The following is a 25,444-nucleotide window of genomic DNA, read 5'->3' as shown; positions in this document are numbered from 1 at the left end:
AGGAACGTTCTTCAATGACGGACCCGCTTAACACGATGATGGAGATGGATGGTTCTCCATGCTCTACAATCATCAGACCACAAATGGGGGAAACCTGTGGCTACCAACAATGCGACCGATGGACATGATCAGATGAAGGGAAGTTTCGTAGATGGGATCGTCCCCACGTCCAAGAACTATCCAAGGAGGTAACGCGCAGGTCAGTGGTGATTGTTGGGTTGGAGATCACAGGGAAAGGTAAAACAATAAAATAAAACAAAATAAAAATAAAAAGAGGGCCCTCTAGTTAGATGGAAGCGTCCGATGTGTGGCAGTGAAAAAGAGCACACACAGACACACACATACGCCTTTCATCGAGTGCGCGGGAGAGGATTTGAAATAATAATAATAAAAATAATACTAACCACAATAATATCCCGACCTGTCAGGAAAACCCCATAATCAAAACGGGGGGAACCATTTTTTCAATTTTCAGCAATTTTCAGCTACAAATTAAAAATAGCGAGAGAAAAATCCACGGTAATTCGTATACGAAAAAATCCAGGATAAGCGTAATTACTATTCCGATCTAGTGGCATAAGCCCAGGTAAAATACATACACACAGCACCCACCCTCGTTCTCACTCACGCATTGCCCACCCGCCATAAGCTGCCAGTCTCCAAAAGACGAACCACCAGGTAATCTTCGGCCCCCGTTCGTTGCGCTTATTCGGTCTCTCGCTCGTCTGGCTATCACTAGGCCACCAGGCGTTAAATACTCTCTTCTAGCCGGGCTTCTGGAACACAAAAAACGGGTTATCGAATTGATTTACTACTACCTACTACCTACTATCCATCTACCCGTCCACCGTCCTGGCCAACCTACTACTACTTACCACACTACTTACTTTCGCTGTCTCCCGTGGTGGATATAGTTGCTGTCAATCCGGAAGGATTCTCTGCCTAAGCCTACTACCTAACTAACTGTATGTTCCGTACCCTGATTTGTTTTCCTTCGATCTACTTAGCACCTGTTGGTTTTTGTACTTCTTTCCTCATTTCCCTTTTCTTCCTTCATCTCTCCAACGTCTTAATAAAACCCACCCCCCCATCTTTGATCTTCTGCAATTTTTATTTCTTCTTGATATCACCTCCCTAAAATATTCATGTTCTTGATCCTCGTTATTCTCTCAGTTGTTGATCGCCTCTCTTGTTCTTGTGGTTTTGGCGTACCTCAATCGAGCACCCATGTTTTCCAGTGAATTCTATCACTCACCAGGCGACTCGTTCGTTCGTCACAGACAGCTGGGCGATTCTATCCCGCGAAGTTGGAGAGTACCATCACCAGCCTCGGCACCTTTCGTCGTTGATCTTACTCACTCTGATGGTGGTTCGGTTCCGCTAAAGTCTGAGACAACCCCATCGGATACCGCTCTTGCGTCTACTCTTCCAGGCTGGCTTCCTGGTTTACCGAGTCCTGCTTCGGTCTACAGCTCTCCTCGGAGCGAAATATCCAGCATTAGTTCAGGAGAAGGACGGAGTCATCTATCGCCTCTTCCTCCGAATCAGTACCTAGGCAGGGCGCCTTTTCCATCCGAGTTCATCTCTCGGGATCTTGAACCAGCAGACTCACCTTCAAGACTGGCCCAAAGGAGTCCCTCGCAAGCCTTTTCACAAATATCACAGTATGTATTGAAAGAAACAACCTCCTCTTCTGAGTGTTACTTACTGAAGACGTTTCCCTCCAGGGCATCAGATTCTTCATTATTATCTCAGTCGATGCATCCCGGATCAGTGGCATTTCTGACGACCAACATGGCACACAACTCTCAGAGTATGTTTGCAAGCGTGGCTTCCAAGCTCTTTGAATTATTGGCGCTGACGAGGAGCAGATTACGGCTGGCAAAACAGGCCACCCCAGCCTCTTCATCCGACTTCAATGCCTATGGATCAACAATCATATCCCCAGGCACACACACTTCCACCCCAATCTGGTTACCCAGCAGCATATCCACCTCAGCATGCGACCTCACAGAGTTACTATCAGCCAGGACTTCCGTCTACACATTACCTCACCTCACAGCCGGGTGTGCCCCAGAGCCGACACCAGCCTCGAAGGTACCAATATCCGTACTACCTGAGTTAACTGGGATGAAAATTGATCGATTTCATAGTTCTTCCATTCCATATCCTTATCCCAGCGCTTCCGTATCTGGCAGCCCACCCACCATGCCAGATCCCTCTTTTACATCAACGTGAGGACACCGACTGCATCAGGAGACGAATCTTATGGCTAACTTGTTCCTAGGCCTCCTTCATACCTAGTCAACCAGCCAGACTACTACCTAACGCCGAACTCTTCACTCTCGTGAGTGGCCACGTTAGCCATCAAGTCTTCGTTCCACCTACTAACCATATTGCATTACCAGGCAAACCCCCAACTCTATTCCCCAACCACATAACCTGATGCCATCAGGGACAGTGTATTCCTCTCCCGAGTCCGCTCCCAGTTCCTCAGATCCAGACCAAGTTCGCGTTCTCAGTTTCCGGCCAAAACCTCAATGTTGGGACCACGGATGCAACGGGCGTGAATTTTCTACCTTCAGCAACCTGCTCCGCCACCAACGAGAGAAGTCGGGAGTGGTTGCCAAAGCAGAGTGTCCCATTTGTGGTGCTGTGTTCACACGCACCACGGCCAGAAACATCCATGTTGCTCAGGGGAAGTGCAAGGGGGTAGCAAGGGAGCCGTCTGCCGAATAAACCCCCACACAGAAGCTAGCGTCAGGGGCCATGGACATGGCATGAGCGTCTGGTACATGGGCTAGGACATCGCCGAACCTCGTGAATGCGGGCTTACTGTCGGGCTTCGGGCAGCAGCGTATTCTAACATTACACCGTCTAGGCGACGGACCCAGAACAGAGCACAGATCTGTACAGTGTACAGATGATGGGTGGATCAGAAGAGGGAAAGCCCCACACCACGGACTTGGGCCGATGGACACTTCGAGGAGTGTCCACTTTTTGCATATCAACTTCTCGGAACGAATATTCTTGCATGTGTCGTATTATTTAGTTGCATTTGTTTAATACCCTGTGAGATATCTTACACTGGATAGCCATTTGATCACTTTGGATGGGAGTTTCAATTCATCTACATCGGACTGTCCGTTTGCCGAAAGCATACTGCCGTAAGGACGGTCGCCATTTACATTTCCGGCTGTCTCTTAGCACAGTGGAGAACGAAGAAACCGAGTTAATGACACATATTGGCGAAAGACAGATAGCGCACAAGCGGGCTTCAAACACGGACCCCAAATACATTCCATTAATCACCGTGCAGTAGTGGACGCATCATTGCCGTGTTAGGCTGGGTCAAAGACCATAAGCACTAAAAGAGACCAGGCTTCCTAGTTCCCCTCGACAACTATTGTTCTGCTCGTTTTATCTGAAACCAAAGCCCCTGCAGCCGAAATACGATGCGGCTTAGCCACACTGTGGGCCTCAGGCAGTAACCCCTCACGTCTAGCACGTGTGGATGACTGGGCCCGTGACCTGACCCAGTCATGTCGTAAGGCGGGTACTCGATCGGGGCACCGTGTATTTACTCCGATGGATAGTCGCATCCCAAGGACAGGTGACTCACCATCAGCCTCCCCTCCAAGATGTCGCGTCATTGCTAACCGCCAGCTGCTGCAATTCGCCTCAAAACTGTCTAACTGTTTTTCTGGTTCCTTCTTTGGAGAATACATCCACTTTCCGACGGCTTTATCCGCGCCCTTCATCAATCTTTGACATGATACAATTCAAACTCAAAATGACTCTAACAGCATCAACCAACTACACACGAGGAAAAGTACATTTATTGAGCACAAAACAATTACGAGCACACCGAATATACCGAGGGGTCTTAATGATAGCCCACTGTTAGATATCAGCCATTCTTTGTCTATAAACCTACATTTGCCGGCCTTTGATTGCCGTCGAGCTTGTATTTACCATCATGGCATCTGTGTTCACATACGATCCTGACCCTCCGCGGGTCTCTTCTCCGTGGTCCACATCAGGGTCCTCGACCCCTCAATTCTCAGCAACTGGCAATCGCACGGTGCCTCGAGCACGTTCAAGTACGAACTTGGACCGCGCGGATCCTGATTCACTCTCCGATTATGGGATCACCAAACTGGACCCTGAACCCCAAGAGGGCCCCACAGAGTACAAGCTTCATTTGCTCCTACGCCCTCGACGACCCTATGTTTCCATGTCTACTAGCCACCTCGTGGGAGGCTCATATCACTCCCGAGCAAGCTTGTCAGCCGATAGTCCCACGCCTTCCAGCTACGAGTCAAACCCGAAACCGCAGCAGACTCGCTCGACTGAAAGCCGTCAGCAAAGGCTGCAGCATCTCACAACGCAGCTTCTGTGGCGATTACAGCAGTCTTCGCCCTTTCATTCATCTACGGCTGCAAATCTTGTACTACCAGTACTTCCAGAAGCAACAACCCAGCTAGGGGAGGCACAGAAACCTGCTCGTTTACTTCCCGGGCTAGAGGAGAGCCAGGGAGCTCTGTATGAGGTCGGCGTTGCTGATGATGGAACGTTTGTTGGACTCACTCAAGATGAGTTGGAGGAGAGCTTGTCCACTTTGCAGGTTATGGCCGCCAGCTTAGGCTGCAAGATAGATGTCTTACGCAGAGTAAATGTTGGCAGTTGCGAATGGGCTGAGGATCCCTACTCCGAGAACGTGGATACCGGTAAGGTCCATGCAGAACGCCTTTGGGTTGCAGAAGCGTTGGTAAGCCCTGACTGGGACTTTTATCGCGTCAAGTCTCCCAATAAAGGCCAGACGCAGGATGATTCATCTCCTGACAATGCGAAGGGAGAAGACTCGCTAGGCAGTTCCTCCAGTACTGAGCAGATCCGTATCTCCATTGCTGGCCCCAGCGCGGCCGGCAAGTCTTCTCTATTAGGTACTTTGACCTCATCTGTGCTAGACAATGGAAGAGGAACAAGCAGATTAGGTCTGTTGAAACATCGGCACGAAATCTCGTCAGGGATCACCAGCTCTGTTGCTCATGAATTGATCGGATATGCCGCAGATGAACCACAGGCACAAACTGTGGAGGTAATCAACTATGCCTGTGGCAACGTTGCAGCTTGGGATGATATCCACGCCGCCTCGGAGGGTGGGCGTCTAGCGTTTGTCTCTGATCTACCAGGTTCAGTACGCTATATGAAGTCCACGTTACGAGGACTGGTCGGTTGGGCCCCTCATTATGTCCTTCTTTGCATCCCAGCAACTTGCGATGATGAGGCTACTGCGGAATCTGGCCAATCTGCTGAGCAATCTGCAGACATGACACTTGCGTTATCACACCTGGAGCTCTGTGCTAAGATGGAGATTCCTACTGTTGTTGTTATTACCAAGATGGACATGGCATCCCGCTCAGGCCTGCGGAACAATCTTGCGAAAGTACTATCGGCTCTCAAGTCATCTGGCAAAAAGCCAGCGATGATGTCCGTTCCAACCGCCCAGGCAGTGGACCTACAGCGTACAGAGCCGAAGGATGCGGCAGAGGTGCGGAAGCTGATTTCCAATACAGAAAGCTGGGAATCGACTGTCCCGATCGTTCTTACAAGTGCGGTGGATGGCTCAGGCATAGGAAAACTTCATGCACTTCTTCGATACCTCCCCATTCCCGCGAAGCCGCCATCACGGGACATCTCATTGTCGAAGACACAAGCTGCTTACACCCTCCCTGAAGATATCTTTGATATTGACGAAGTATTCGCTATTCCGCCCTCCAAGGTATACTCAGTAGCTGCGGAGCAAGAAAGGAAGGAAGCTCATGGCGTGGTTCTTTGTGGTCTGGTGCGCTACGGATCTATTTCAGCAGGAGACGAGCTACTCGTCGGACCTTTGATGCCTAGCACATCTGACTCGGGAAATTGCTTACAGAGGCAGAGGAGTCGATCAGAGAAACGGCTGGACAGCATTCAGCATTCTAGCGCGAATCGCAGACCCGTTTCTGGGGATTTTTCAACCTCTTTTGTTCATGGCTCACTACCTGGGAAGTCATCTTTCCCACCGCAGGCATACTGGCAACGTGTCCGCGCAGTTAGTGTGCGGAATCTGCGACTTCCAGTTCAAAAACTGACACAAGACCAAGTGGGAACGATCGGAATAGAACCGTTGCCCTTGACTGCGAATGGGGAGGCGCCACGACTGGGAAGAATACGAAAGGGTTCCATCTTGCTCAAACTGGCAGCACCATCTGCTTCTATACCAAGAACCGTTCCGTTTCACACTGGCTTCGTAGCCAGCTTCCCGTCTAGCGAGTTCGCGTCTCCGCTGTCCCCGCCGGTGCTGCTGGGAGGTAATGCCACAGTATATGTGGCCAATGTTCGCACGACAGTGAAGTTGTCGAGCATGTCTCTTGCAGAGGATGAGGTCTTCTCCCGGCCATCGTCACCAACCGAACCGGAGTTCTTCAGTTTTGACGGCGACACTTCAGGCCACGAACGTGGTCACGAACCAGGGGTACAAGAGATGGTACAGTCGTCTATCAACCCAGGACAAGGCGATATCAAGATCACATTCGAATTTGTATCGTCAGTTGAGTGGATCGAGATTGGATCGAAGGTCCTTCTGATGCCCGGAACATCAGCAGCGCTGGCATCTGCGCAGGGGTCTAGCCAGTCTTCGGGACTAGAAGGCTTTCATGGTCGGGTGTGCGATGTTCTTTGTCTTGAAAATACTACTAGCATATGAGCCGTTTGGGGTGCTTGTTTTGTTTCGCTTTCTGTGAATGGCTTTTTAATTTTCTTTGTTGTCAGCAATTGTTATTGGAAAATATGCTTGTTTCATAGGGTATTATTTCTATCTCATAATGGATCGGATATATGCAGTACTTGTGGTAGAGTAAGCAACTTTAGTTGTGAGCGAGTCAGTATTGTAGATCATAGATATGACGACTATAGCAACCGTAAGCGTAAATCTAGCAAATGTCTAGTCACCGGTCCGGGGCCGCTGTCACGGGGAGGGGCGCTAGGCCCGGAAGGGAGGCCCCAACCACCGTCTCGCCGCCACCAAGTGGACAGCGTCCCACCGAGGATACGGATCTCCCAAGCTCTACTCTGTACTCCGTGCTCCTCTGTTTCCTTGCTCGGGCTCTCTTCAGACTTCAGACGGTACGAGAGTGGATTCCTTGCCGTGCTGATGTGTGGCATGCAGATCTGAGGCAAGTAGCATGCATCTGACCGCCGGTCCATGATTGGCGGTTTCTTCGTTGCGGTGCCATCTGGTCGATCTGCCCGTGTTCCCACCGGCGCCCCGTCCTCGACTGCTTCGTTTACCCCGGATCCGATCCCGTCACTTCCGCTCCTAGCATCCTTATTATCACTCCGGACCCTCAGACCTATTCAATACCGTCACTCCGAACGAGAGCTCTTGATTCGCAATTGCGCCACCACTCAGCGCCAGTGGCTGGTTTCCGTCTGGTGCTCGGAGCCCCTCCTCAGTCGGCATGGATAGCTACCATACATTATCCGCCAGCAGTAACATGGCTGGTCCCAGCAGCTTGTTTTTAGGATCGAGAGTCAGCTCCGATGTGGAAAATTTAACAGATGATGAAGAAGAGTTCATGTCCAGCGCCAGCACCACTTCTCATGGGTCCGAGGAATGGACAGAAAATCGATCTGAGCACGACATGAAGACAGAGGATACTTCGGTCGATATTCCGGTGACTCCACCCCGCAATAGCATTCAAAAGGATGTAGACTCGGGACCATGTCAAGGCAGTCATTCGGAGAGGGATGCGACACCTCTCTCAACAGCGAAGCGGCCTCTTCGGTTACTCGATATGCCCATCGATATATTACAGGTGATTATCAAAGAGGTACGGGCTATACTTGATCAACTGGCTGCGACAAGTCATAACTACCAACTAACACTTGGATGACTGCAGGTAACGCATACGAATGACCTCACATCTCTCGCTCTGACTTGCTCTGCCCTCCATTCATTAGCGATCCCCCAGATGTATTCTCGCTTTGATATCGTATGGCCGGAAACACTGTCATCCTCCGACCACCCGGCTGGCGTGGACGCTCTCTCTTACGGTCTTGCAACACTAGTGATGGGACAAGATATATTCCGCGAGCTACCCCCAAGGCGAGCGCAAACTTGTCCCCATTGCGGTTGCAATAGCCCTGCGCCGAGTCAAGATGACCCTACAGACACACTCTTGAAGATCCGTCGAGGCAACTACTATGCACAATATACTCGCAAATTCTCAGTCGGTAACGGTCCCCTTGTCTGGGTCCAAGAGTACTCTGTAACGAAGGAGACTGGCAAAATGTTGGGGACGCTAGTTGCTCTGGCTGTGGCTCGGATGGTCAACCTGGAGACGTTCGTTTGGGACATGCCAACCGGCGTTTTGAGAGATGTGTGGATAGCGCTTTCATCGCTAGCAAATCGACCCGGCCATGATTGTCGTCTGCAGCGCGTTTGGGTCCGTTGGCACGACAACTCTGAGAATACCATGCGTCCGTTGGCCGGGCCCTCTACTGCATCTTCCGTGACGCTTCCAGACACACAAGCATTAGCAGGGTCAGCTAGTAATTCCTCGCTACTACAGAGATATGGGCATGTAGAATACCCTTCTCTGTCGATACTCCCGCCGCTAAAGAGCTTGAGTGTCCTTGATATAGATGAACCGTCGTATCTCGAAGAAATGGCTGTACTTGTTGAGCGATCCAGAGACCGTCTGAAAGAATTACGTATTGGCATTTCTAGCAAGGTCTACCAAGCGTCTTGGTTGAAGCCGGCAGGAAGCTGGCAGGCTGAGCAGCCAACACCATCCCGCGGCCATTCCGGATGGCCGAAGTCTGGCGGCGTACTTGGGGTTGTTCTTGGAAGATCTGAGGAGCCCACACACCCCAGTCGGATTCAGGCAGATTCAGTGCCAAAGCAGGAGGCAGCTGAAAGTCATGCGGAGACTAATCAGCCGGAAAATCAGGCACTTTCTTTATTATATAGCACTCCAGGGTCTCCGTTGCCCGCGGACGACGTCGCTTCCATTGCCTTGAATATGCAGAATACGCACATAGCACAACAACAGCCGCCTATCGCGTCGGAGACTAAGTTGTCACGAGAGATTCCGAACTCATGCTCGGAAAAGCCTTTGGCTGTGCCGGGGTCCCGTCACCAGATATTGAAGCTCGATACCCTAGAACTCGAGCGCGTTCCTCTGTCGATTCCAGTTGCGTTGCACGCGCTGGACTGGGCACAACTGACAACCTTGACAATCTTTCGTTGTGAGAGCCACGAAAAGCTTTGGAGAGCGCTGCGCCGGCAATTTTCCCCGTCTGTGTCGTCACGCTCGAAACATAGTAGACGCGAAGGTGATCAGAGTGCCTCTGAGTATCGCTTGAACCTCAGGCATATCCACACGGATGCTGTGTCGCCATATCTGCTGCTGTTTATCAAGGATACACTCGCGCCCAACACGCTGCAAACCCTATTCCTACATGAGGCACCGATGTATGACTCGATCGTCCATATCGATGCCATCTACAAGAACGCTATTAAGACCCATCATCTCAGCCTGCAAAAGATATTGGTCGATAGCACCCAGCGGGCACCGGGGGGAAGCGAAATGCCCAGTGTGCGGTGGTACAAGTGGATGTTCACTCGCCAGATGCTCACATTTCTCAGCAGCGGACGTATGCCACGGCTGCGGGAGCTCTCTATAGCTCTGCACTCAAAGGACTGGGTAAGTACCAAGCGACCTCGTTATTTCTTGTACTAACGTCAGCAGCACTATTTCCTTCAAAGGCTACCGTATATGCCTCAGCTTCGCGCGCTCCATATCCCACATATCGCTCGGCAGGCTCACCGAGACCCGAAAGAACTGGCGATGATGATCCTGGATATTGTGACCATCCGTCCGGAGGTGGGCATCACCTATGTAGGCATACAAAACAAATGTTACGAGATCTTGGAGGCAAAAGAAGGCGACGCGGGAGAGTTCTATGACACAGACGACAGCCATAGCGAGGGGTTCGTGCCTGGGGGCGAGGAGTGGGCAGGATCAGACACAAACGAGGATGAATCTGACGACGACGGCGGGGTCAGCGCGATGGACTCGCACTCGGACCTGTCGTCAGACGACAGGATATCGTCAGACGGGGAGGGTTCTGAAATGGATTACAACAAGTCTCGAGTATCGTATCGGCTGCGAGAGATCTTGTTCTACGATGACAAGATCGCCATCTTCAAGGCGCGACATGGCGTTTTGTAACTTCCGGTTCCTTGGCAGGCGTTGGTGACATGTTCGGACTTTCTACAAGATACCATGAAGCGATTTCGGTTGGAACATTGTTAGCTAATCTAGGCATGTTAGCGATATTGGCTAGTCTTGTGCAATTAAGCATACTGGGACGACATAACCATCCTGCCTTGTATTTCGTAGACGGTCACGTGCCCGGGCGGTCAACCAAGCTCAGCCTCTGAGAGCCGCGATGTCGACAAGCGACCTCAACTCGACCCTGACGAAGCCGGCTAGTATTCGACTCGCCCAACCTATTTTCCCCATCTCTATACCCTGATTGAGTGCCTTTGCGCGTAAATCCACAATCATGAAGCTCGTCCGGTAAGCCAGCAGCTCCAGAGCGCCCGACGCAGCTCGTGCCCGCGAAGATTGCACAGCGACTAATTCCAATCCTCTGCACAGGTTTCTGATGAAGTGCGCCAACGAGACGGTGACGATTGAGCTGAAGAATGGTGAGTTTGACCCTCTAATTCTTCAGCGCTTGAAGATCCATCCACTCCAATACATGTGAACCATCAATTCTGACCGAAATAGGCACCATCCTCCACGGCACCATCACCTCCGTCTCCCCCCAGATGAACACCTCCCTCCGCACGGTCAAAATGACCCCCAAAGGCCGCGACCCTATTTCTCTCGATACCATCAACATCCGTGGCTCCACAATCCGCTACTACATCCTGCCCGATAGTCTGCCCCTCGACACGCTGCTGATCGACGACACGCCCAAGCCCAAGAACAAGGCGCGCAAGGAAGCCGACCGCGGCGGCCGTGGTGGTCGTGGTGGTCCTCGTGGAAGAGGGCGCGGTCGTGGCCGTGGTCGTGGCCGTGGATTCTAAGCCGGATGGGATTGGTATTAGACATTGCGATTTCATTTTTACTACTACAACTACTTGAGGATCGGAGTTTTTTTTTGTTTCTTTATGTGACTCTTTTTATCTCTTGTCTATCCTATGGCTGGGTGATTGATTTGCGCTGAATGGGTTCGACATGATACTGGTCTGGTCTGGTTCTGGGTGTGAGGGGATAAGCTGGACCAGGAAAATGGGTGAGAAAAGCGGCGGTGATTTACGAGGTCTCCTGGGTTGGGTTGGGTTGCGCGGTGGATTGTCGGGTCTAATTTATTTCATTAGACTCGAGACGAAACTGCAAGGCAGGTCGGTCGTGTCGGTGAATGACCGAGTCGAGTCGAATCGAATCTACTCGAGATCAAGAAGAGAAGAGTAGTAGTTTACTCTGCTGTATATCTATCTAATCAGTGGCCGCGACACAAACACACACGAAGAAGAACAGAAATATACACACTTCTTATGAAGTGTTGTCAGAAATCAATCATACCCTCGTCTATCATCTCGTCATCACTCATTAGTCTATCATCTATTTTCCCAGTAGTATATAACCCCCACCTATACACAACCTAAACCCCTAAGAAGAAGAAGAAGAAGAGGAAGAAGTGAACTCCCTCCAAACCCTCACAATAACCAACTTCTCCCACCCCGCCTGCACCCCACTACTCCCAACCAACTCAGCACACCACCTCGCACCCTCCAAATCCCCATCCCAACCCACAATCCTCTCCACCACCTCCCTCGGCCGATTCTGCGCACAAAGCAACACATACGCCACGCCCCTCTGACTCAACACCCTCGGAATATCCGCCAACAACCTCTCCGTGATCTCCATCCCATCTTTACCCCCCGCATACGTCAACGAGAGAAAATACGACTCTCTCTCGAACTTTTCACTCCTCGACATGCCCCCTTCCTTATCTCCTTCATCATTATCCTCCTTACTAGGTAACCGCGGCAAGTCCGGCGTCGGCACATACGGCGGATTAAACAGCAGGATATCGATCGAGTGAGGACGAATCGGGGAGGCGAGGTCGGAGGTAAGTGTTGAGGAGATGAGGGATTTGATTTGAGAGGTTTTAGAATCATCTGTAGAGGCTGATTGGGTATTCTGGGATTGTTGTTGCTGCTCCTCAATCGCCTTCAAAACCGTCTGTCTCGTCGCAAGACATGCATTGCGGTTAACGTCCGTGCCGAGGGCAAGGACATCAGTGCGGCCGAGAATGTGGTGGGAATTTGCGGTGAGGAAGGCGAGGACGACGCCGGAGCCGGTACCGACTTCGAGGAGGAGTGGGGAGGGCGAGGATGTTGATGGGGAGAAGTGGTTCGTGAGCCAGGCGGATTCGCTGGATGAGGAGAGGGTGTCCAGGAAGAGGTAGGAGTCTTCGGAGGGTTCGTAGATGGTGTCGAAGGAGACGTGGGAGGTGCAGGGGGTGGGGAGCATTTTTGTCCCTTTTCTCACTTTTTCTTATTGCTGTTTCTTTATTGGTGGATTGGAAGGAATCAGGGAATTGGTATATAGTGGGATGATAATGGACAGTTGAAAAGAATATTGTAAGTATCGATTGAAACTCCGATGAACGAACCAATCATGGCCTCCCAAAAACGGAGTGCTGGTTGCTTTGGTTTCTCCGCCTTGGAGGGATCCGCGGCAGTAATCGCATTTCATCATTCATTCATTCCCCGACTTCGTCTACTTACAATTGTCACTTTACCTCCCACCTAACAGACCAGGAAAAAAAGAAAGAAAGAAGATCAACATGTCCCAATTCCTCCGCTTCACCCCCACGGCCGCCCGCCGTCTCGCCACGCCGTCCACCTTCGGCTCCAAATCCAGCCTCTCGGAGACCTTGGCCCTGCTCCCGCCGCTGCAGCTCTACCGTCGCATTCTCCGCGTGCACCGCAAGAAACTTGACCCCGAGATGCGGATTCTAGGTGATGGCTATGTGAAGAGTGAATTCCGGGCTCATCGGAATGTGGATAATCCGTTGCATATTGTACATCCCATCCCCTCTTACTTTGATGCATATTGAGTGTGTGGATTGCTAATGATATGGTGATGTGGTGGTAGATTGGTTTCCTCACGGAATGGCAATTATATGCGCAGAAATTGGAGGGTGATGCGTGGATTGGGGAGAAGTTGGATAAGGGTAAATTGGATAAGATGAGTGGTGAGTTACTACTTCCTTTTAGCTGGAGTTACTGCCTATCAGGTGGTGTGGTCTGGGATAGTGGTATATGCTAATTTGGAGATAGATCAGCAGATTGGGCAGTTGTATGAGCTTATGCAGGCGATTCAGAATAAGGATGGGGAGGGAGAGGGGGAGGGGGAGAAGCAATGATTGATGAGGTTATTGCAGGGGAGGTAGGTCTAGAAAGTATGGGGAGAGGTAGAGTTGGGATACCCGGATTGTATGATATGGTATAAGTTGATGGATTGTGTAGATTATGTATATAGAGGTTAATCAGATGGTTGTAGAGTACAACTGCCAGATGACTATCAGGTCTTTATATAGTAGAAATCGATATGAATTAGATAGAATGATAACTGCAACTATGGAATTCACAGAAAAAACCAGCTCTAGAATGTCAAATATACTCAAGTTACTACATAACCCATATCAAATGTCATCAACCTACCAAAAAAGGTGCAATAAAAAAGCTGCTATAAGAGACCATACAATCTACCGAACAACCGGAAACCACCCGAAATATCCGATATCCGAGATCGGGACTGATAAGCCCAAACTGACATGCAGGAAGCAGATATGCATGTCCATCCCTCATAAGTCATAACATGCTTGATCATAACACCAGAATATAGTAAAGTAGACATCAGTTGATAGCCATTCCCAATGACAATCAACAATCTATTCTACACTACATAGTACTACCACTCGCCACACCCACTCACTCTCCAACCAAAGAAATCCCATGGCAATATATGGTACAAACCCCCCATCCCACTGCCCCACCGTACCTGAAAAGAAAGAATAAAACCAGTCAATCCTATTCCAATGCCATACTAAAAATCTTACTTATGCACGCCCTACCGTCGACATCTATCTCCATTCCCCACATCAAACCCATACATATAACCCCAACTGATCCCCTCACCATCCCACTCCCTCTCCAACTCCAACTCCCTTCTTCCCTTCCACCTCATCTCACCACACACACCCTTATACAATACACCACCACCACCTCTCCCATATCCCAACAAAGAAAAAGAACCAACAAAATGCCCTCCCTCCTCGAAGACCCCACCACCCACATCCCCCCACCAACCCCCAACCCATCATCCCTCCCCCCCATCTCCCGCACCCTCCGCGACAACACCCGCATCACACTCTACCCCATAACCACAGGGCCCGACTCCCTCCCCTCCTCTCTCCTCCACTACCTACACAAGGAATTCTCCGAAGAGATTCTCAAAGGATGTACCTATCCCATGGAATCGCCCCTCGAGTATGACCTGTACCGGACGTATTGGTTTGGGACGTTTGCAGTGGTTGCTGTTGTCGATGACGGCGAAGGGGATGGGTTGAGGGAGGGTAGGGATTGGGAGAGGGTTTGTCTGGGGACGTTTTATGTGAAGCCGAATTATCCGGGTATTTCTCTCTCTCTCACTCTCTCACATTTTTTTGATTTGATTGATATGATATATGTGGATTTGGGGATAGGATAATATGTATGTATGTATGTATGCTAACTGGTATTGGGTTTGGATAGGACGCTGCTCGCATGTTTGTAATGCCGGGTTCTTTACGACTCCCGCGGCGAGAAATCGTGGTGTTGGGAGGGTTATGGGTGAGGTTTATTTGGAGGTGGCGCCGAAGTTGGTATGTTTTTTCTTTATTTTTCTACATTTGAGGTGGTTGGGGGATGGATGGTTGGGTGGTGCTAACTCTGGGTAGGGATATAAATACTCCGTGTTTAACCTCGTCTTTGAGAATAATGTTGCTTCCGTCAAAATCTGGGAGAATCTGGGATTCCAGGTCATCGGTCGTGTGCCGGGTGCTGCGCGTCTGGCGAATAGTCCTGATCTCGTTGATGCGCTTATCATTGGGAAATCCTTGGTATAATCGAAACGAAAATAAAATAATATACATATATAATATAAAGTGTATTGCAATTAAAACATACCCCAATACATGAAGTCGCTCCCTTCAATCAATGAAATACTCCTAAATCAATGCGAGTGGGGAATCAATCTAACAACCGGCTTCAAGCAATCTGGTATCTGACACCACTGGCTCCCGAACCGCAATGCCAATATGCATAGTACATGAGTGTGTGTGAAGTTAATGCGAGATCGAACAACGGAAATGCTAGAAATCAAAGACCCCCGGAAATGCTATGTCACATAGTATGGTATCTTCCCGATCACCGCCATGGCGGCCGCTCTCCGAGCTTGCTGCGAGGCGTCGGGTTGTTCTTCGGCAATGGGATCAAGCTGATCCGCCGGTTCGCGGAATGCCCCAGCGCGGTGCCTGGCCGCGGCGTCTTCGTCGGACTGGCAATGTTTCGTTCGTGGTCATGCGACACACTGCGGCTGAACGACAGCCCCGCAAAGCTCTGTCGGCTGCGCGGCGCGTTCGACATGCCGTCGGGCCGCCGGAGCTTGCTGTAAGGAGGAGGGTCGAGGATAGATCGATTAGGTGTAGGAGAGCCCATGCGCTCCGGGCTGCGATTCGTCAGGCGGCTGGAAACACGACTCATAGAGCGCGCCGTCATCGGTGCCGGAGAGACGGACATGTCGCGCCGGAACGGTCCCATGGGTATAGTCGACGAGGGCCGCGATGTGCGGCCAGAAGCAGAGGGCTTGCGGGGAGTAGGATTGGGTTTGTACACGTGGCCGACATATAGGTCGTTCGTGTTGGTGCTGTTGGTCCAGCGCGGACGATTGGGAATGGGGGACGGCGCCGGCTTGACAGGCTTACGCGCAGCAGGGGTGGGTGTGGCGGCGCCCATCCGACTTGGTGACGGCGCAGTGAGCGAAGGCTTGGGGAGAGACGACTTCTTGCTGGTCAGCGCGGCCGTCGCCTGCGGGATGCCCGAGTACCGTCGCATCTTGGACATTGTCGTCCGCGCTGCTGAGCTGACCGAGCTGCCACGTCGACTAGACGTTCCCATAGGCGTGGCAGAGCCCTTGAGGGGGTTGGCGGGCGTCATCACCACTGACGATGCCGGAGAACTTCCTGGAGTATCGGCGACACTGCCGGTCAGAGGACTGTCCATCGTCATGATACTGGAGATCGAGTCCCGGAGATGCTGTGATCGGACAAAGTTAATGTCCTCTAGCCACTCATCCATCACCCGGACACTCGCCTTCAGGGCGTCGATCCTCGAAGTCATGTCCGACAGCAGTCGCAGGATCTCTCCGTTCACCGTCAGTCGGTCATCGACACCCTTGCGAATAATCGACACTACCCGCTCAATTGCTGCCACATAGTGCTGCTTCTTGGCCTCGTAGCTCTCAATACGTTTCGTAAACAACGTTGCATCATGCAGATGGGCGCATGTCTCGATGGCCTCCTGCAGTTTTGCGATGCTTCGTTCCACCGAGTCGAACATTTTCTGCGCTTGTCCACCCGCGTTACGGAACACAAGGATCCACCGGTCCTCGTTAAGCTCCTTCTGCAGCGCATCTGCATCCTGCTCCAGCTTTTGAAAGCTCTGTTCAAGATGGCCCCGCCGCTCCTCGAGCTCCTCACAAGCGCTGGGAAAGATCCTCTCAGCCCGCGCTTGGAACATGGACATTCTCATCGGCAAGAAATCAAGCGACGCTCGCAACGGTTGTATTCGTGCAAACAGCGCGATGAGGTTCGAGTGATTCGTGTCGTCATGTGGCGTCTGAATAACCGGCATGTCCATCGTCGGTGGCCCGGTAAGGATGGGATCTATACTGAGTCGTTTGCTGGACAGCAGTTGCGCCTGGGATGGGGTCTCTTCCACGATGGTCTCCAGCTCATTGATGTCGAGCCCAGAGGCGCTAGAGTCCTGCTCGCCTGCCAGCGTCCAGTGCCGTTTTTCTTCCATCTCGAAGATTAGCCCGGTGAGACTCTCTACCTCCACTGTCACATCGCCCAAGACGTTTCCCCACAGCTCTTCCCACTCCATTGCCAGCTCAACCTGTCCTTTGACTCCCCGGAGGCGATTCTTGATGTTGGCCCAGCTTTGTATGATCGTGTCCATCTGCACGACGATCGTCTGGAGGCTATCGGTACTCACGTCGCCAATATCCTCGCGCAGCTGCACTTCCTCGATCGCTCTGACGTAGACGTTGATCAGGCTCTCGAATCGGATGATCGCCTTGTCCACCCCCTCCAGACCTTCTCGTCCGGCCGCAGCTGCCCACTCCACGTCATCCTCTGCATCCAACCCCCCTAGCACATCCGAGGCCTTCTTGACCCATATTTGAATTTGCTCTGCCGCTCCGGTGAGCGCCCGAACCGCCGCAGGGGCGGTTGCAATGGATGAGATACTAGCCTCGAGGGACGACGGTTGCGGAAGGGGAATGGACGTGAGCTGGGAGAGTTGGTTGCTAAACGAGGCGCGAGAAAATGAGTAGATGGACTCTGTGCGCTGCAACCCCTGGGGGTTGAAGTAGGATTGTGAGCTTAGTGAAGTGGTCGATCGTGGGCGCGGAGAGTCTTTTGGCGGTGGCGGGGGTGGATTCGAATCGTCTTCATTGGTGCTCTGTATGTACTTCTCAAAGTCTGTCTGCTCGGGGACGTCAGGTAAGGGCGCTGGCCTATGCTCTAATGGCGCTGGAGCATGCTGAACGACAGACATGTCGGTTCGGGGCTCTTCCAGAGTAGCCTCTACCTCAACGGCCTCGTCAGCAACGTCTTCTGCACTTTCTTCCACAAGTTCTTCTGCAACGCCTTGCTCCGCAACAGCGTCTTCTTCGATAGGGTCTTCTTCGATAGGGTCTTCCTCGATAACGTCTTCCCCAGCAGCCTCAACCTTCACAGCCTCTTCAGGCTCTTCGGCCTCTTCCGACAGCGGGACCTCTTCTTCCAGCCCTTGATCCAGAGGCAGATCCAGGGGACGATCCGAGTCGGGCGTGGGTAACTCCTCCAACTCCTCTGGGGTTTCTTCCGGTAGCTGCGGTTCGGGGACCTCTAAGTGGTTGGAATCACTTCCGTGAGATTTCTTATCCTTGTGTAGCCGAGGTAGAGCATTCCATGAGCGACCCTTCCTTTCGATCTTAATGGATTTGGATAAATCCTGATGCGACTTGTCGAGTTCTTTGATTTGTTCCTCGGGGATCCGACCGACGGCACCGGGGTTGCGAGAGGGACTGTTGTGTTTGTTACTACCGTCTAGTAACTTGACGCGGGCAGCCAGGCCGGGGGACAAGCGACGGAGAATTGACGGGCGGACAAGAGTCTTGTCGAAACCGAGGTCGTGTTGTTGGTGGTGTTGTTGGTTATCGTCGGGTTCACTGCTACTGCCCAAGCTGCGGAGGCTTCGTAGGGACGACTTGGACTTGATTCGTCGCGGTAATGACTGGTCGACATGGGAGATAGACAGGGCGGGTGGAGGAGGAGGAGGAGGGGAGGAGAAGAACTGCGACGTGGACAGGTTGGCCCCGGCATCCGGGGGGTGGGTGGTCGCAGTGGTAGCCGTTGACGCGGTGGACATGGCACGCATGGATGCGATCCACGAGGGGGATGGGCGCTGGCCTGTAGGATGCCAGGAACTAGTGTGTTTAGTGAAGAACGACGGTGGGTAGAGGAATGTGGTTGATGGGCTGAGGATGCGCCAACGCTGCGGCCGGGCTATGTCAGCTAGTATGTGCTTGGGTAGTAGTAAGTAGAAAGTAGTGTAGTTTGCCTTCCGTTCCCTGTCCGTCTGCTGCTGCCCCTATCCGGTTTCAGCCTGTCAGATAATAAGAATGGAGTAATCGGGCTGTGAATGTGTAGGCGGTCGGGCTACACCGTCTGTGCTCTTTGCTTGTCTTTCTTGCTTTGCTTTGCTTCTTTGTCTTTTTTTTTTCTCCAACACCAAGGTAAGAAGAACTGCTTTTTGACAAGAATGACTGACTACATGATAGACGATTGGGCAGCAGAGGGGCGGACATAGCAAGGGAAAGAAGAGGGAGGGAGAGAGAGAGAGAAGAAGGAGGTCAAGCCAGTTGGAATGAAGGATAAGCGGCAACCTGTCCCTTTCGGGCTCTCAGGCGGGCAGCCGATCACCCGTTTGGGGGGAGGAAATAGTAAGGAATAACCGGGGGATAATCCCCTCAAGTCTCCCTTTCAGTCGTCAGTAAACTCTATCCTCGAGGGAATGGTAAATAACCAAATTGACTTTGGCCTGACCGTTACACCAGTCCGGTTTCTTGGGTATTTTTCCCTGTCTTCCATCTCCTTGGATCTTTCTTCCTCCCGTCTGAGTGGCGTTCGGTTGGTTGGTTTACTTTGTTTGTATGGTTCTCGTCTCGAAACATGGCATTCTCGCTACCAGCCAGCCATTCCTATGTACACTTCCATCCATGGATCCCTCCCGCGACCCCGTGCAGGATAGATTAAGTAAAATGATCGGACAAGATAAGAAAGAAAAAAAGGAAAAAAGAAACAGAAAGGTGTGCTCTGCACCGAACACAACAGTCCCATGGACTGTAGATGACCAAAAGTTGAATTTATACGCTTCTCCCAGCTTGACGTGGCTGGGAGGACAGCAGAAGAAATGAGGAGTGACACCAAAAAATATTCAAATCCGACTGCACTCCGACAAGTAAGGGGTATCAATGGGCGTCGGAGTAGACAGCAAACAAACGCAATAACCAGTCGCCATACGTGGTCCCAATCAGTTCCAACCAGTCCCAATCATTACAACTCTCCTTTCCTCCCTCTCCAGCGAAGTTGTTAGTTACTCATGTAGACCCTTTCTTTTCCCAAGTTCCCCCTCACATAGGCCGTACCACCAGATCGTCGGGTGGAAGGCTCGCTGCTGAAGCTCGCCTCTCGCGCCAGTCTCGAACGAGCTCCTCGCGCACCACTTTACACCAGGCCAGAAGAGCCTGATCGAACTGTTTCCAGGCCTCTTCACTGTTGCCATGCACAATCCCCATCACATCCATCTCCAACTTCGTCTCCCACCGGAGCTCGGCCGCCTTCACCCAGAAGCGAAGGTTTTCGGCCCGTCGGTAGGGCTTGGCCACATCCTGATGGTAGGTTTTGATATCGAGGAACGGCCGCTTCGAGTTCTTGACGGCAAAATTATGGGCGCGCACCAGGTCGCGTCCATCCCGCAGCCGTTCCAGCATGGCGGGTGGCGGTGAGCCATCCTCCGGCGCAGTCCATGTCGGCAGCTGCGCGTCGGAGCCGATCAGACTACGCAGGAACAAAGTCTCGCGCTCGCGCTCCTTACCGATCCATTCACCCTCGGTCCAGATCCAGGCGGCTCGCTCTTTGGCTTCAAATGATTCCAGTTGAGCTTCCCGGGCCAACATATCACGCACGTTGGCCATCCATCCGACAATGCCAGAGCGTTCATCCTCGCGAAGGCCGTCTGCAAAGTTTCGGGAGGCCCACCGCTTCAGGACCTCCAGCACATTGAACAGCTCTTGTCGTATTTCGCGCTCGCTTTTGATCTTCGCCAGTCGATCGGGCCGCTCATGCGCAGTGTAGTAGATCTTAGCGGCTCGGATCGCAAAAGTGACAGTGTCTAGGACCCGCATGCCCTGGATCTCTTGCCAGGTCTGCGGGGTTGCTTCTGCAGGCGCCTGACGCGAGGGGTCTTCCGCAGCGTCGGGCATATCGTCACTCGAAAGACTAATTCGCGGGGGGATCATCTCCGCCGGTGGTTCCTTTTGAGCATCGATCGACTCGATACTGTGTTCTGCTTTCTCCAATGCGTCCCGCAGATCCTTCCGCAGAGCCTTGAGTTTAGGTGGGGGCGGGATGTGATGCGTTTTGATGCTGTAGGTACTGACCGTGGGAGGAAGCATGACTTCAACATCCTCGTCATACACCTCCTCCCTAGGATCTATGCTTTCACTTTCGTCATCGGTGGGACTGGCACTGGTCGGACTGAGGGTCAAGTCATCGATAAACCGAGCGTTGGGGGTCAAGAGCAGTCGTGGCATATCCTCCGGCTTCTTTTTCTTTTTGAATTCCCTAGCCTGGGCACCTTTGCCGTCCAGTAGACCGGTTCGTGCAAAGTAGTATTGCAGATGAGCGATGCTACCCAGACTCATGACACTCTCCCGGTTTTTGGCGGACTCCGCAAACTCGACCCCCTGAGGGCGAATGTATCCTCGTCGCTTGGAGGAGATGGAGACGGAAGACCTGGCATCGGCGGAAGTGGCGGAAGAAGTCGACAGAGAGGAGATGGTCGAAAAGGTACGATCTGGTGAGGGACAGGACGAGATAGCCGGCGTCGCTGGGATGGAGGGGGAGGGCGACGAGGCTCGGACAGGGGCCATGAATTCGGGCTCGACAGATTCATCCATATTGGGTGTATGCTAAGCTTTGGACGATGCGTTTGATGGGAAGGGTTGGCACTTTCGCAGACGATAGATCTCAACGGTACGGCGTTGGAGGGCACAGATCCGGTTTGGGCGAGAGATGGGATATGCCTCACACTAAAGCAGGAAAGGACAGGTGGTCGTCGGGGGGGAACAGGAACCGTTTTGACGTGATTAAAAATAGGGATAGGGCCTCGGATGAGTGACTGGTGATGGTGATCGATCGGCCGACGAATTTAATTTGGGCGTGACTCGAAAGGGGGATTTTTACCACTAAAAGGGGAAGCGGGTCGATGGCCGCGGTGCCAACTCGTCGGCCACCGGGAGTTGTCGTGGTACTTTCTAGATAAGTAGTCCTGCACTGTTATTTATAGTAGTACCGATTGCTTTCTTTTCTTTTTTTGTTCTTTGCGCTCTGCTTCATTCAGCTCTCCCCCTGAGGTAGGGCTGTTCGCCTCATCACTCGAGTCAGGTTCATAAATCCGAACATCCAGATATCCACCTCCTTTTGGGAAGTGCTAAGAGGGAATCATGCAAAGCAGTCCCAAGAAAGTCATCCGGCCGGGCGGCCCTTGTCCTGCCTGGGCTTAGCGTCCCCCCGGTGCCTGGAAGCCCCGCATCCAAACTTCGGCACGGTTTTCCATCCATCTTTGCGCTCAGGAACACCCGCTCCCATCACTACTGGTGGGATATATCACTCCTGATCATCTCGGAGCGGAAACTTGAAACATTATCCATGTTCATAACATCCATTGTCGTCATCATTGAGAGGAGATCTATTCGCTGAATTGAATGTGCTAATCTAAAATTTTTGAAACATCAACACCAGGTCGATAAGCCAGATGTTGCACTGACAATAATATGCTGACGCTCAAGCCGCATTGTAGACCCGGTCCAGCCGGTTGTCTATGAAAGAAACCAAATATCTGGCATGTGAACTCAGATCACTTCCTCCCGCTCCCATCCAGTGGGTTTCAGGTCTGCAATCCCCTTGTTCGGATGCGCCTTTGTCGGATCTTTGTACTTGGCGGCATATGGGTTGGGGTCGATCGCCTGGTTTAGGTTTCCCAGTGTATGGTTCACCTCCCGGTGTTTGGCTTCATCTGCCCGAACATACAGCAGAAGATCCTTCATGCTGCGCTGACCCTCTGGCATCTTCCAATACTGCACAGCGATCTCGGGGGCCTCCGTCTTCTCCCATGCGGGAAGACTTCCCGCTTCAATCTCCTTGATTGCGCGTGTATACGTGATCACCGCTTCCTCCTCGAGGTATCCGACGAACCGATGGCAGATGCGTGGCGACATGAGGTAAGACAGGAAGAATCCGTTGAAGAAAACTCCCTGTGCTCCAAGGACCATCAGGCGCATGAACCATCCGGGCTCTGCGAGCTTAAGGAAGGTCAGCAAATGCATACGCTCGTTGTATGCTTCCTCCAGCAGTGTTTCAATCCTAGACGTGGTCAGTGTCTGTCATCTTTGACAATCACGAGATGTAGCATACCATCCATTATCTCTCTTCATGCGCCGCAAACTTCTCAGATGTCTCAGCATGCCTCCCACCATGCCTGGTACGCCAGCCACGCTTTCCAGGAAGATAAAGCGCGTAAGCCACTTCTGCTCTGTCATTTTGAACCTGGCCTCGTGTTCCCTGCCTGGTGGAGGGTGCCGATATCCAGTCACAAGATCCATGCCCCATCTCAGCATCCGCACCGTTCCCAACGCAACCCAGTCGGCCCAATTCTTTGCGTCTCGGTGCGCGATTGCGACTTGTTTCATCTGCTCTTCCGTATAGCTGGTATTGTCAGCTCCACTCACCATCATGCACGCGCGAAATGAACTTACACAGGATGGACCCAAGCTGTCTCCACCTCTTTCACATGAGGAGCAGTCGGGGGAGGAAAGAACTCCTTGATCTGCGACTTCGGCGTGGTTGATATGAATCGCTTCCCAGCTGTCTGATGTCTATTTGCCACCAACGACCCGCTACAGCGCAGACCGCTCATAGCAATGACACCGGAGTAATTTCGAGTAGCGATATGCATATATGACTTTGGAATGGCAGCCCGAATGGGCGCCGTGGCTGTTAACGAGTTCATTGGGTATGAAAGCAGTCGGTATGCTCGTAGTAGAAGGTAATATGAAAAGCTCAGTAGTAAAGTATTCACTTATTGCTTGATCGATATCCTATGTATCAGACTGATTACATGTACCACCCCCTCTAACCCCCCATCCCTATTTATACTCTTCAGCCCCAGCAAAAATTTTCAACATCTATCCATTCATTGTCTCGTATCCAGGGTATGACTCTACAGGGCAGAAAGGGTCGGCAAAAGCCGGGAGTGGCACTGGCGCCCGGAACCATACATACAAAACGGCAGGAGTGAGAAAAAGTCACGCGGATCGAGAAAACCCGGATCCATCTACTATACCAAGACATCAGGACCCAGTGGAGGCTTTTGACCCTGAGATTTTTTATCTTAGCATTAACAACTCAAATTTGCTCAGCCACGTCTGCTGTAGAGATTTCCAAGCAATTTTCGTATCCATGGATAATGGGTGTTGATTTTGACAAGGGGGTATGTTTTCTTTACAAGGTCTGGATTAGTTGCAGGATTGCCGCTGTTGTCGCCACGTCAGGGACGGTATTTGAGGTTTGACCTTAATGACATTCTATGTTTATCGCTATCGCTGTTGAGTTGATCGTAGGCCTGATATCTTCTCTTTTGAGAATAATCAGGTTTGCACGGTAGTAGCTAAATTACGTCGTAAAATACAAAGTGTCAGATATGCTGTAAGAATGGAATGCAGGAATTCGAAGATACTACTAGTTACCAGTGGTCAGGCCTACTTCGAAACTTCCTTTCCGATCTTACAGTGCAATCGTCCTGCATAGTCTGCCTGCCTGCCTGCCTGCCTGCCTGCCTTGATCACCACCACAGGGATACACAAGACGTAAACTAGCGTTAACAATAGCCCAAATACTACAGGCTCGGCATCGAACTCCCCCAATCCAAGTATGTTCACCGCAGATCCTCTATCGAGAACCATTGAATTTCCAGGTCCCAATAGCCTACCTCAGCAACTATTACTAGCGGTTACAATCACTAGGTAGACCGACTCCCTCGCATTGATTTGACATTTGTAACCAAGTTAAGCTTCCAAGCGCCTGCATATCCCGGTGGGTCATCCAGCGCAGCCTAGAACTTACATAGAAGGTACGGGATGTATGGATTGCCTTATCTTAGAGCTGCTCGATGACCACACCTGAAAGTTGTATCTTAATTATGAGTATATGGGTAGTTGGTGTGCTCTGTCTACTCTCGAAGTGGAAGCAAATTTGAAATCCTTCCCATTATCTCTCTACCTGAAGATGAAGGGGAAGATATTTCGGCGTAAGTTCGCTGCTGTTATCTGATTACGGGCGACTCCTTGTAATCTTGGAGATCTGGGCTGGTCCCCGTGACCCGGGGTCCCCTTGTTTTACGTAGTTCTTTCGGCATTATGTATGCTCGGCGTCTGTTGAACGCGAATTCCGTGACTTACTTCTTAGTTAGTATCTTGCTCGGGGTGGGTAATTTTTAATCGGCGACTCGGGGGTGGTGTATGGGGGTATGGGTTGTGGTTGATTGGTGGTATCTGAATGGGGATACTAGATCGACTGTTATGAAAGGTTGCTTGAAAACCTCTCTTTTTGCTGTACTGCTTTGGATAACTGTATACACATTGTGATAGAGCTTGGTAGTCAGGACGTAAGTTGAATATGATCTTTACAATAAATAGTAATTTACATTCAAGATACCCAAGTAAGT

General features: G+C 51.5%; 10 protein-coding genes across 10 annotated transcripts; 6 read left to right on the top strand and 4 right to left on the bottom strand.

The window, feature by feature from the left end:
• Positions 1 to 1,227: 1,227 nt before the first annotated feature.
• Positions 1,228 to 2,739, top strand: AtWU_06784 (taurine catabolism dioxygenase TauD, TfdA family protein; the record flags this gene model as incomplete). The annotated part of the gene is made up of 6 exons (XM_035501893.1): positions 1,228 to 1,664; positions 1,728 to 1,813; positions 1,872 to 2,097; positions 2,154 to 2,234; positions 2,288 to 2,347; positions 2,409 to 2,739. The coding sequence occupies 6 exons, from the start codon at positions 1,228 to 1,230 to the stop codon at positions 2,737 to 2,739; spliced, it is 1,221 nt and encodes a 406-aa protein (XP_035357786.1).
• Positions 2,740 to 3,979: 1,240 nt separating this feature from the next.
• Positions 3,980 to 6,748, top strand: AtWU_06783 (uncharacterized protein; the record flags this gene model as incomplete). The annotated part of the gene is made up of 1 exon (XM_035501892.1): positions 3,980 to 6,748. One exon carries the CDS (start codon positions 3,980 to 3,982, stop codon positions 6,746 to 6,748), a length of 2,769 nt encoding a protein of 922 aa, XP_035357785.1.
• A 754-nt stretch (positions 6,749 to 7,502) lies between these two features.
• Positions 7,503 to 10,280, top strand: AtWU_06782 (F-box domain protein; the record flags this gene model as incomplete). The annotated part of the gene is made up of 3 exons (XM_035501891.1): positions 7,503 to 7,874; positions 7,944 to 9,752; positions 9,798 to 10,280. The coding sequence occupies 3 exons, from the start codon at positions 7,503 to 7,505 to the stop codon at positions 10,278 to 10,280; spliced, it is 2,664 nt and encodes an 887-aa protein (XP_035357784.1).
• Positions 10,281 to 10,617: 337 nt separating this feature from the next.
• Positions 10,618 to 11,146, top strand: AtWU_06781 (mRNA splicing protein SMD1; the record flags this gene model as incomplete). Its single annotated transcript, XM_035501890.1, has 3 exons — positions 10,618 to 10,631; positions 10,713 to 10,762; positions 10,845 to 11,146. The coding sequence occupies 3 exons, from the start codon at positions 10,618 to 10,620 to the stop codon at positions 11,144 to 11,146; spliced, it is 366 nt and encodes a 121-aa protein (XP_035357783.1).
• A 586-nt stretch (positions 11,147 to 11,732) lies between these two features.
• AtWU_06780 (S-adenosylmethionine-dependent methyltransferase) lies at positions 11,733 to 12,599 on the bottom strand (the record flags this gene model as incomplete). The annotated part of the gene is made up of 1 exon (XM_035501889.1): positions 11,733 to 12,599. One exon carries the CDS (start codon positions 12,597 to 12,599, stop codon positions 11,733 to 11,735), a length of 867 nt encoding a protein of 288 aa, XP_035357782.1.
• Positions 12,600 to 12,915: 316 nt separating this feature from the next.
• AtWU_06779 (succinate dehydrogenase assembly factor 3) lies at positions 12,916 to 13,497 on the top strand (the record flags this gene model as incomplete). The annotated part of the gene is made up of 3 exons (XM_035501888.1): positions 12,916 to 13,152; positions 13,227 to 13,326; positions 13,412 to 13,497. 3 exons carry the CDS (start codon positions 12,916 to 12,918, stop codon positions 13,495 to 13,497), a joined length of 423 nt encoding a protein of 140 aa, XP_035357781.1.
• Positions 13,498 to 14,396: 899 nt separating this feature from the next.
• AtWU_06778 (GNAT family N-acetyltransferase) lies at positions 14,397 to 15,240 on the top strand (the record flags this gene model as incomplete). The annotated part of the gene is made up of 3 exons (XM_035501887.1): positions 14,397 to 14,766; positions 14,888 to 14,997; positions 15,073 to 15,240. 3 exons carry the CDS (start codon positions 14,397 to 14,399, stop codon positions 15,238 to 15,240), a joined length of 648 nt encoding a protein of 215 aa, XP_035357780.1.
• Positions 15,241 to 15,541: 301 nt separating this feature from the next.
• AtWU_06777 (KAR9-domain-containing protein) lies at positions 15,542 to 18,817 on the bottom strand (the record flags this gene model as incomplete). The annotated part of the gene is made up of 1 exon (XM_035501886.1): positions 15,542 to 18,817. The coding sequence occupies one exon, from the start codon at positions 18,815 to 18,817 to the stop codon at positions 15,542 to 15,544; it is 3,276 nt and encodes a 1,091-aa protein (XP_035357779.1).
• Positions 18,818 to 20,072: 1,255 nt separating this feature from the next.
• Positions 20,073 to 21,620, bottom strand: AtWU_06776 (uncharacterized protein; the record flags this gene model as incomplete). Its single annotated transcript, XM_035501885.1, has 1 exon — positions 20,073 to 21,620. The coding sequence occupies one exon, from the start codon at positions 21,618 to 21,620 to the stop codon at positions 20,073 to 20,075; it is 1,548 nt and encodes a 515-aa protein (XP_035357778.1).
• A 954-nt stretch (positions 21,621 to 22,574) lies between these two features.
• Positions 22,575 to 23,731, bottom strand: aoxA (alternative oxidase; the record flags this gene model as incomplete). The annotated part of the gene is made up of 3 exons (XM_035501884.1): positions 22,575 to 23,085; positions 23,137 to 23,427; positions 23,478 to 23,731. The coding sequence occupies 3 exons, from the start codon at positions 23,729 to 23,731 to the stop codon at positions 22,575 to 22,577; spliced, it is 1,056 nt and encodes a 351-aa protein (XP_035357777.1).
• Between the last annotated feature and the right edge of the window lie 1,713 nt (positions 23,732 to 25,444).

This window comes from Aspergillus tubingensis (genome assembly GCF_013340325.1).
Source record: "Aspergillus tubingensis WU-2223L DNA, scaffold_8, whole genome shotgun sequence".
Taxonomy (NCBI): Eukaryota; Fungi; Ascomycota; class Eurotiomycetes; order Eurotiales; family Aspergillaceae; genus Aspergillus; species Aspergillus tubingensis.
This window is presented reverse-complemented; position numbering and strand designations above follow the sequence as displayed.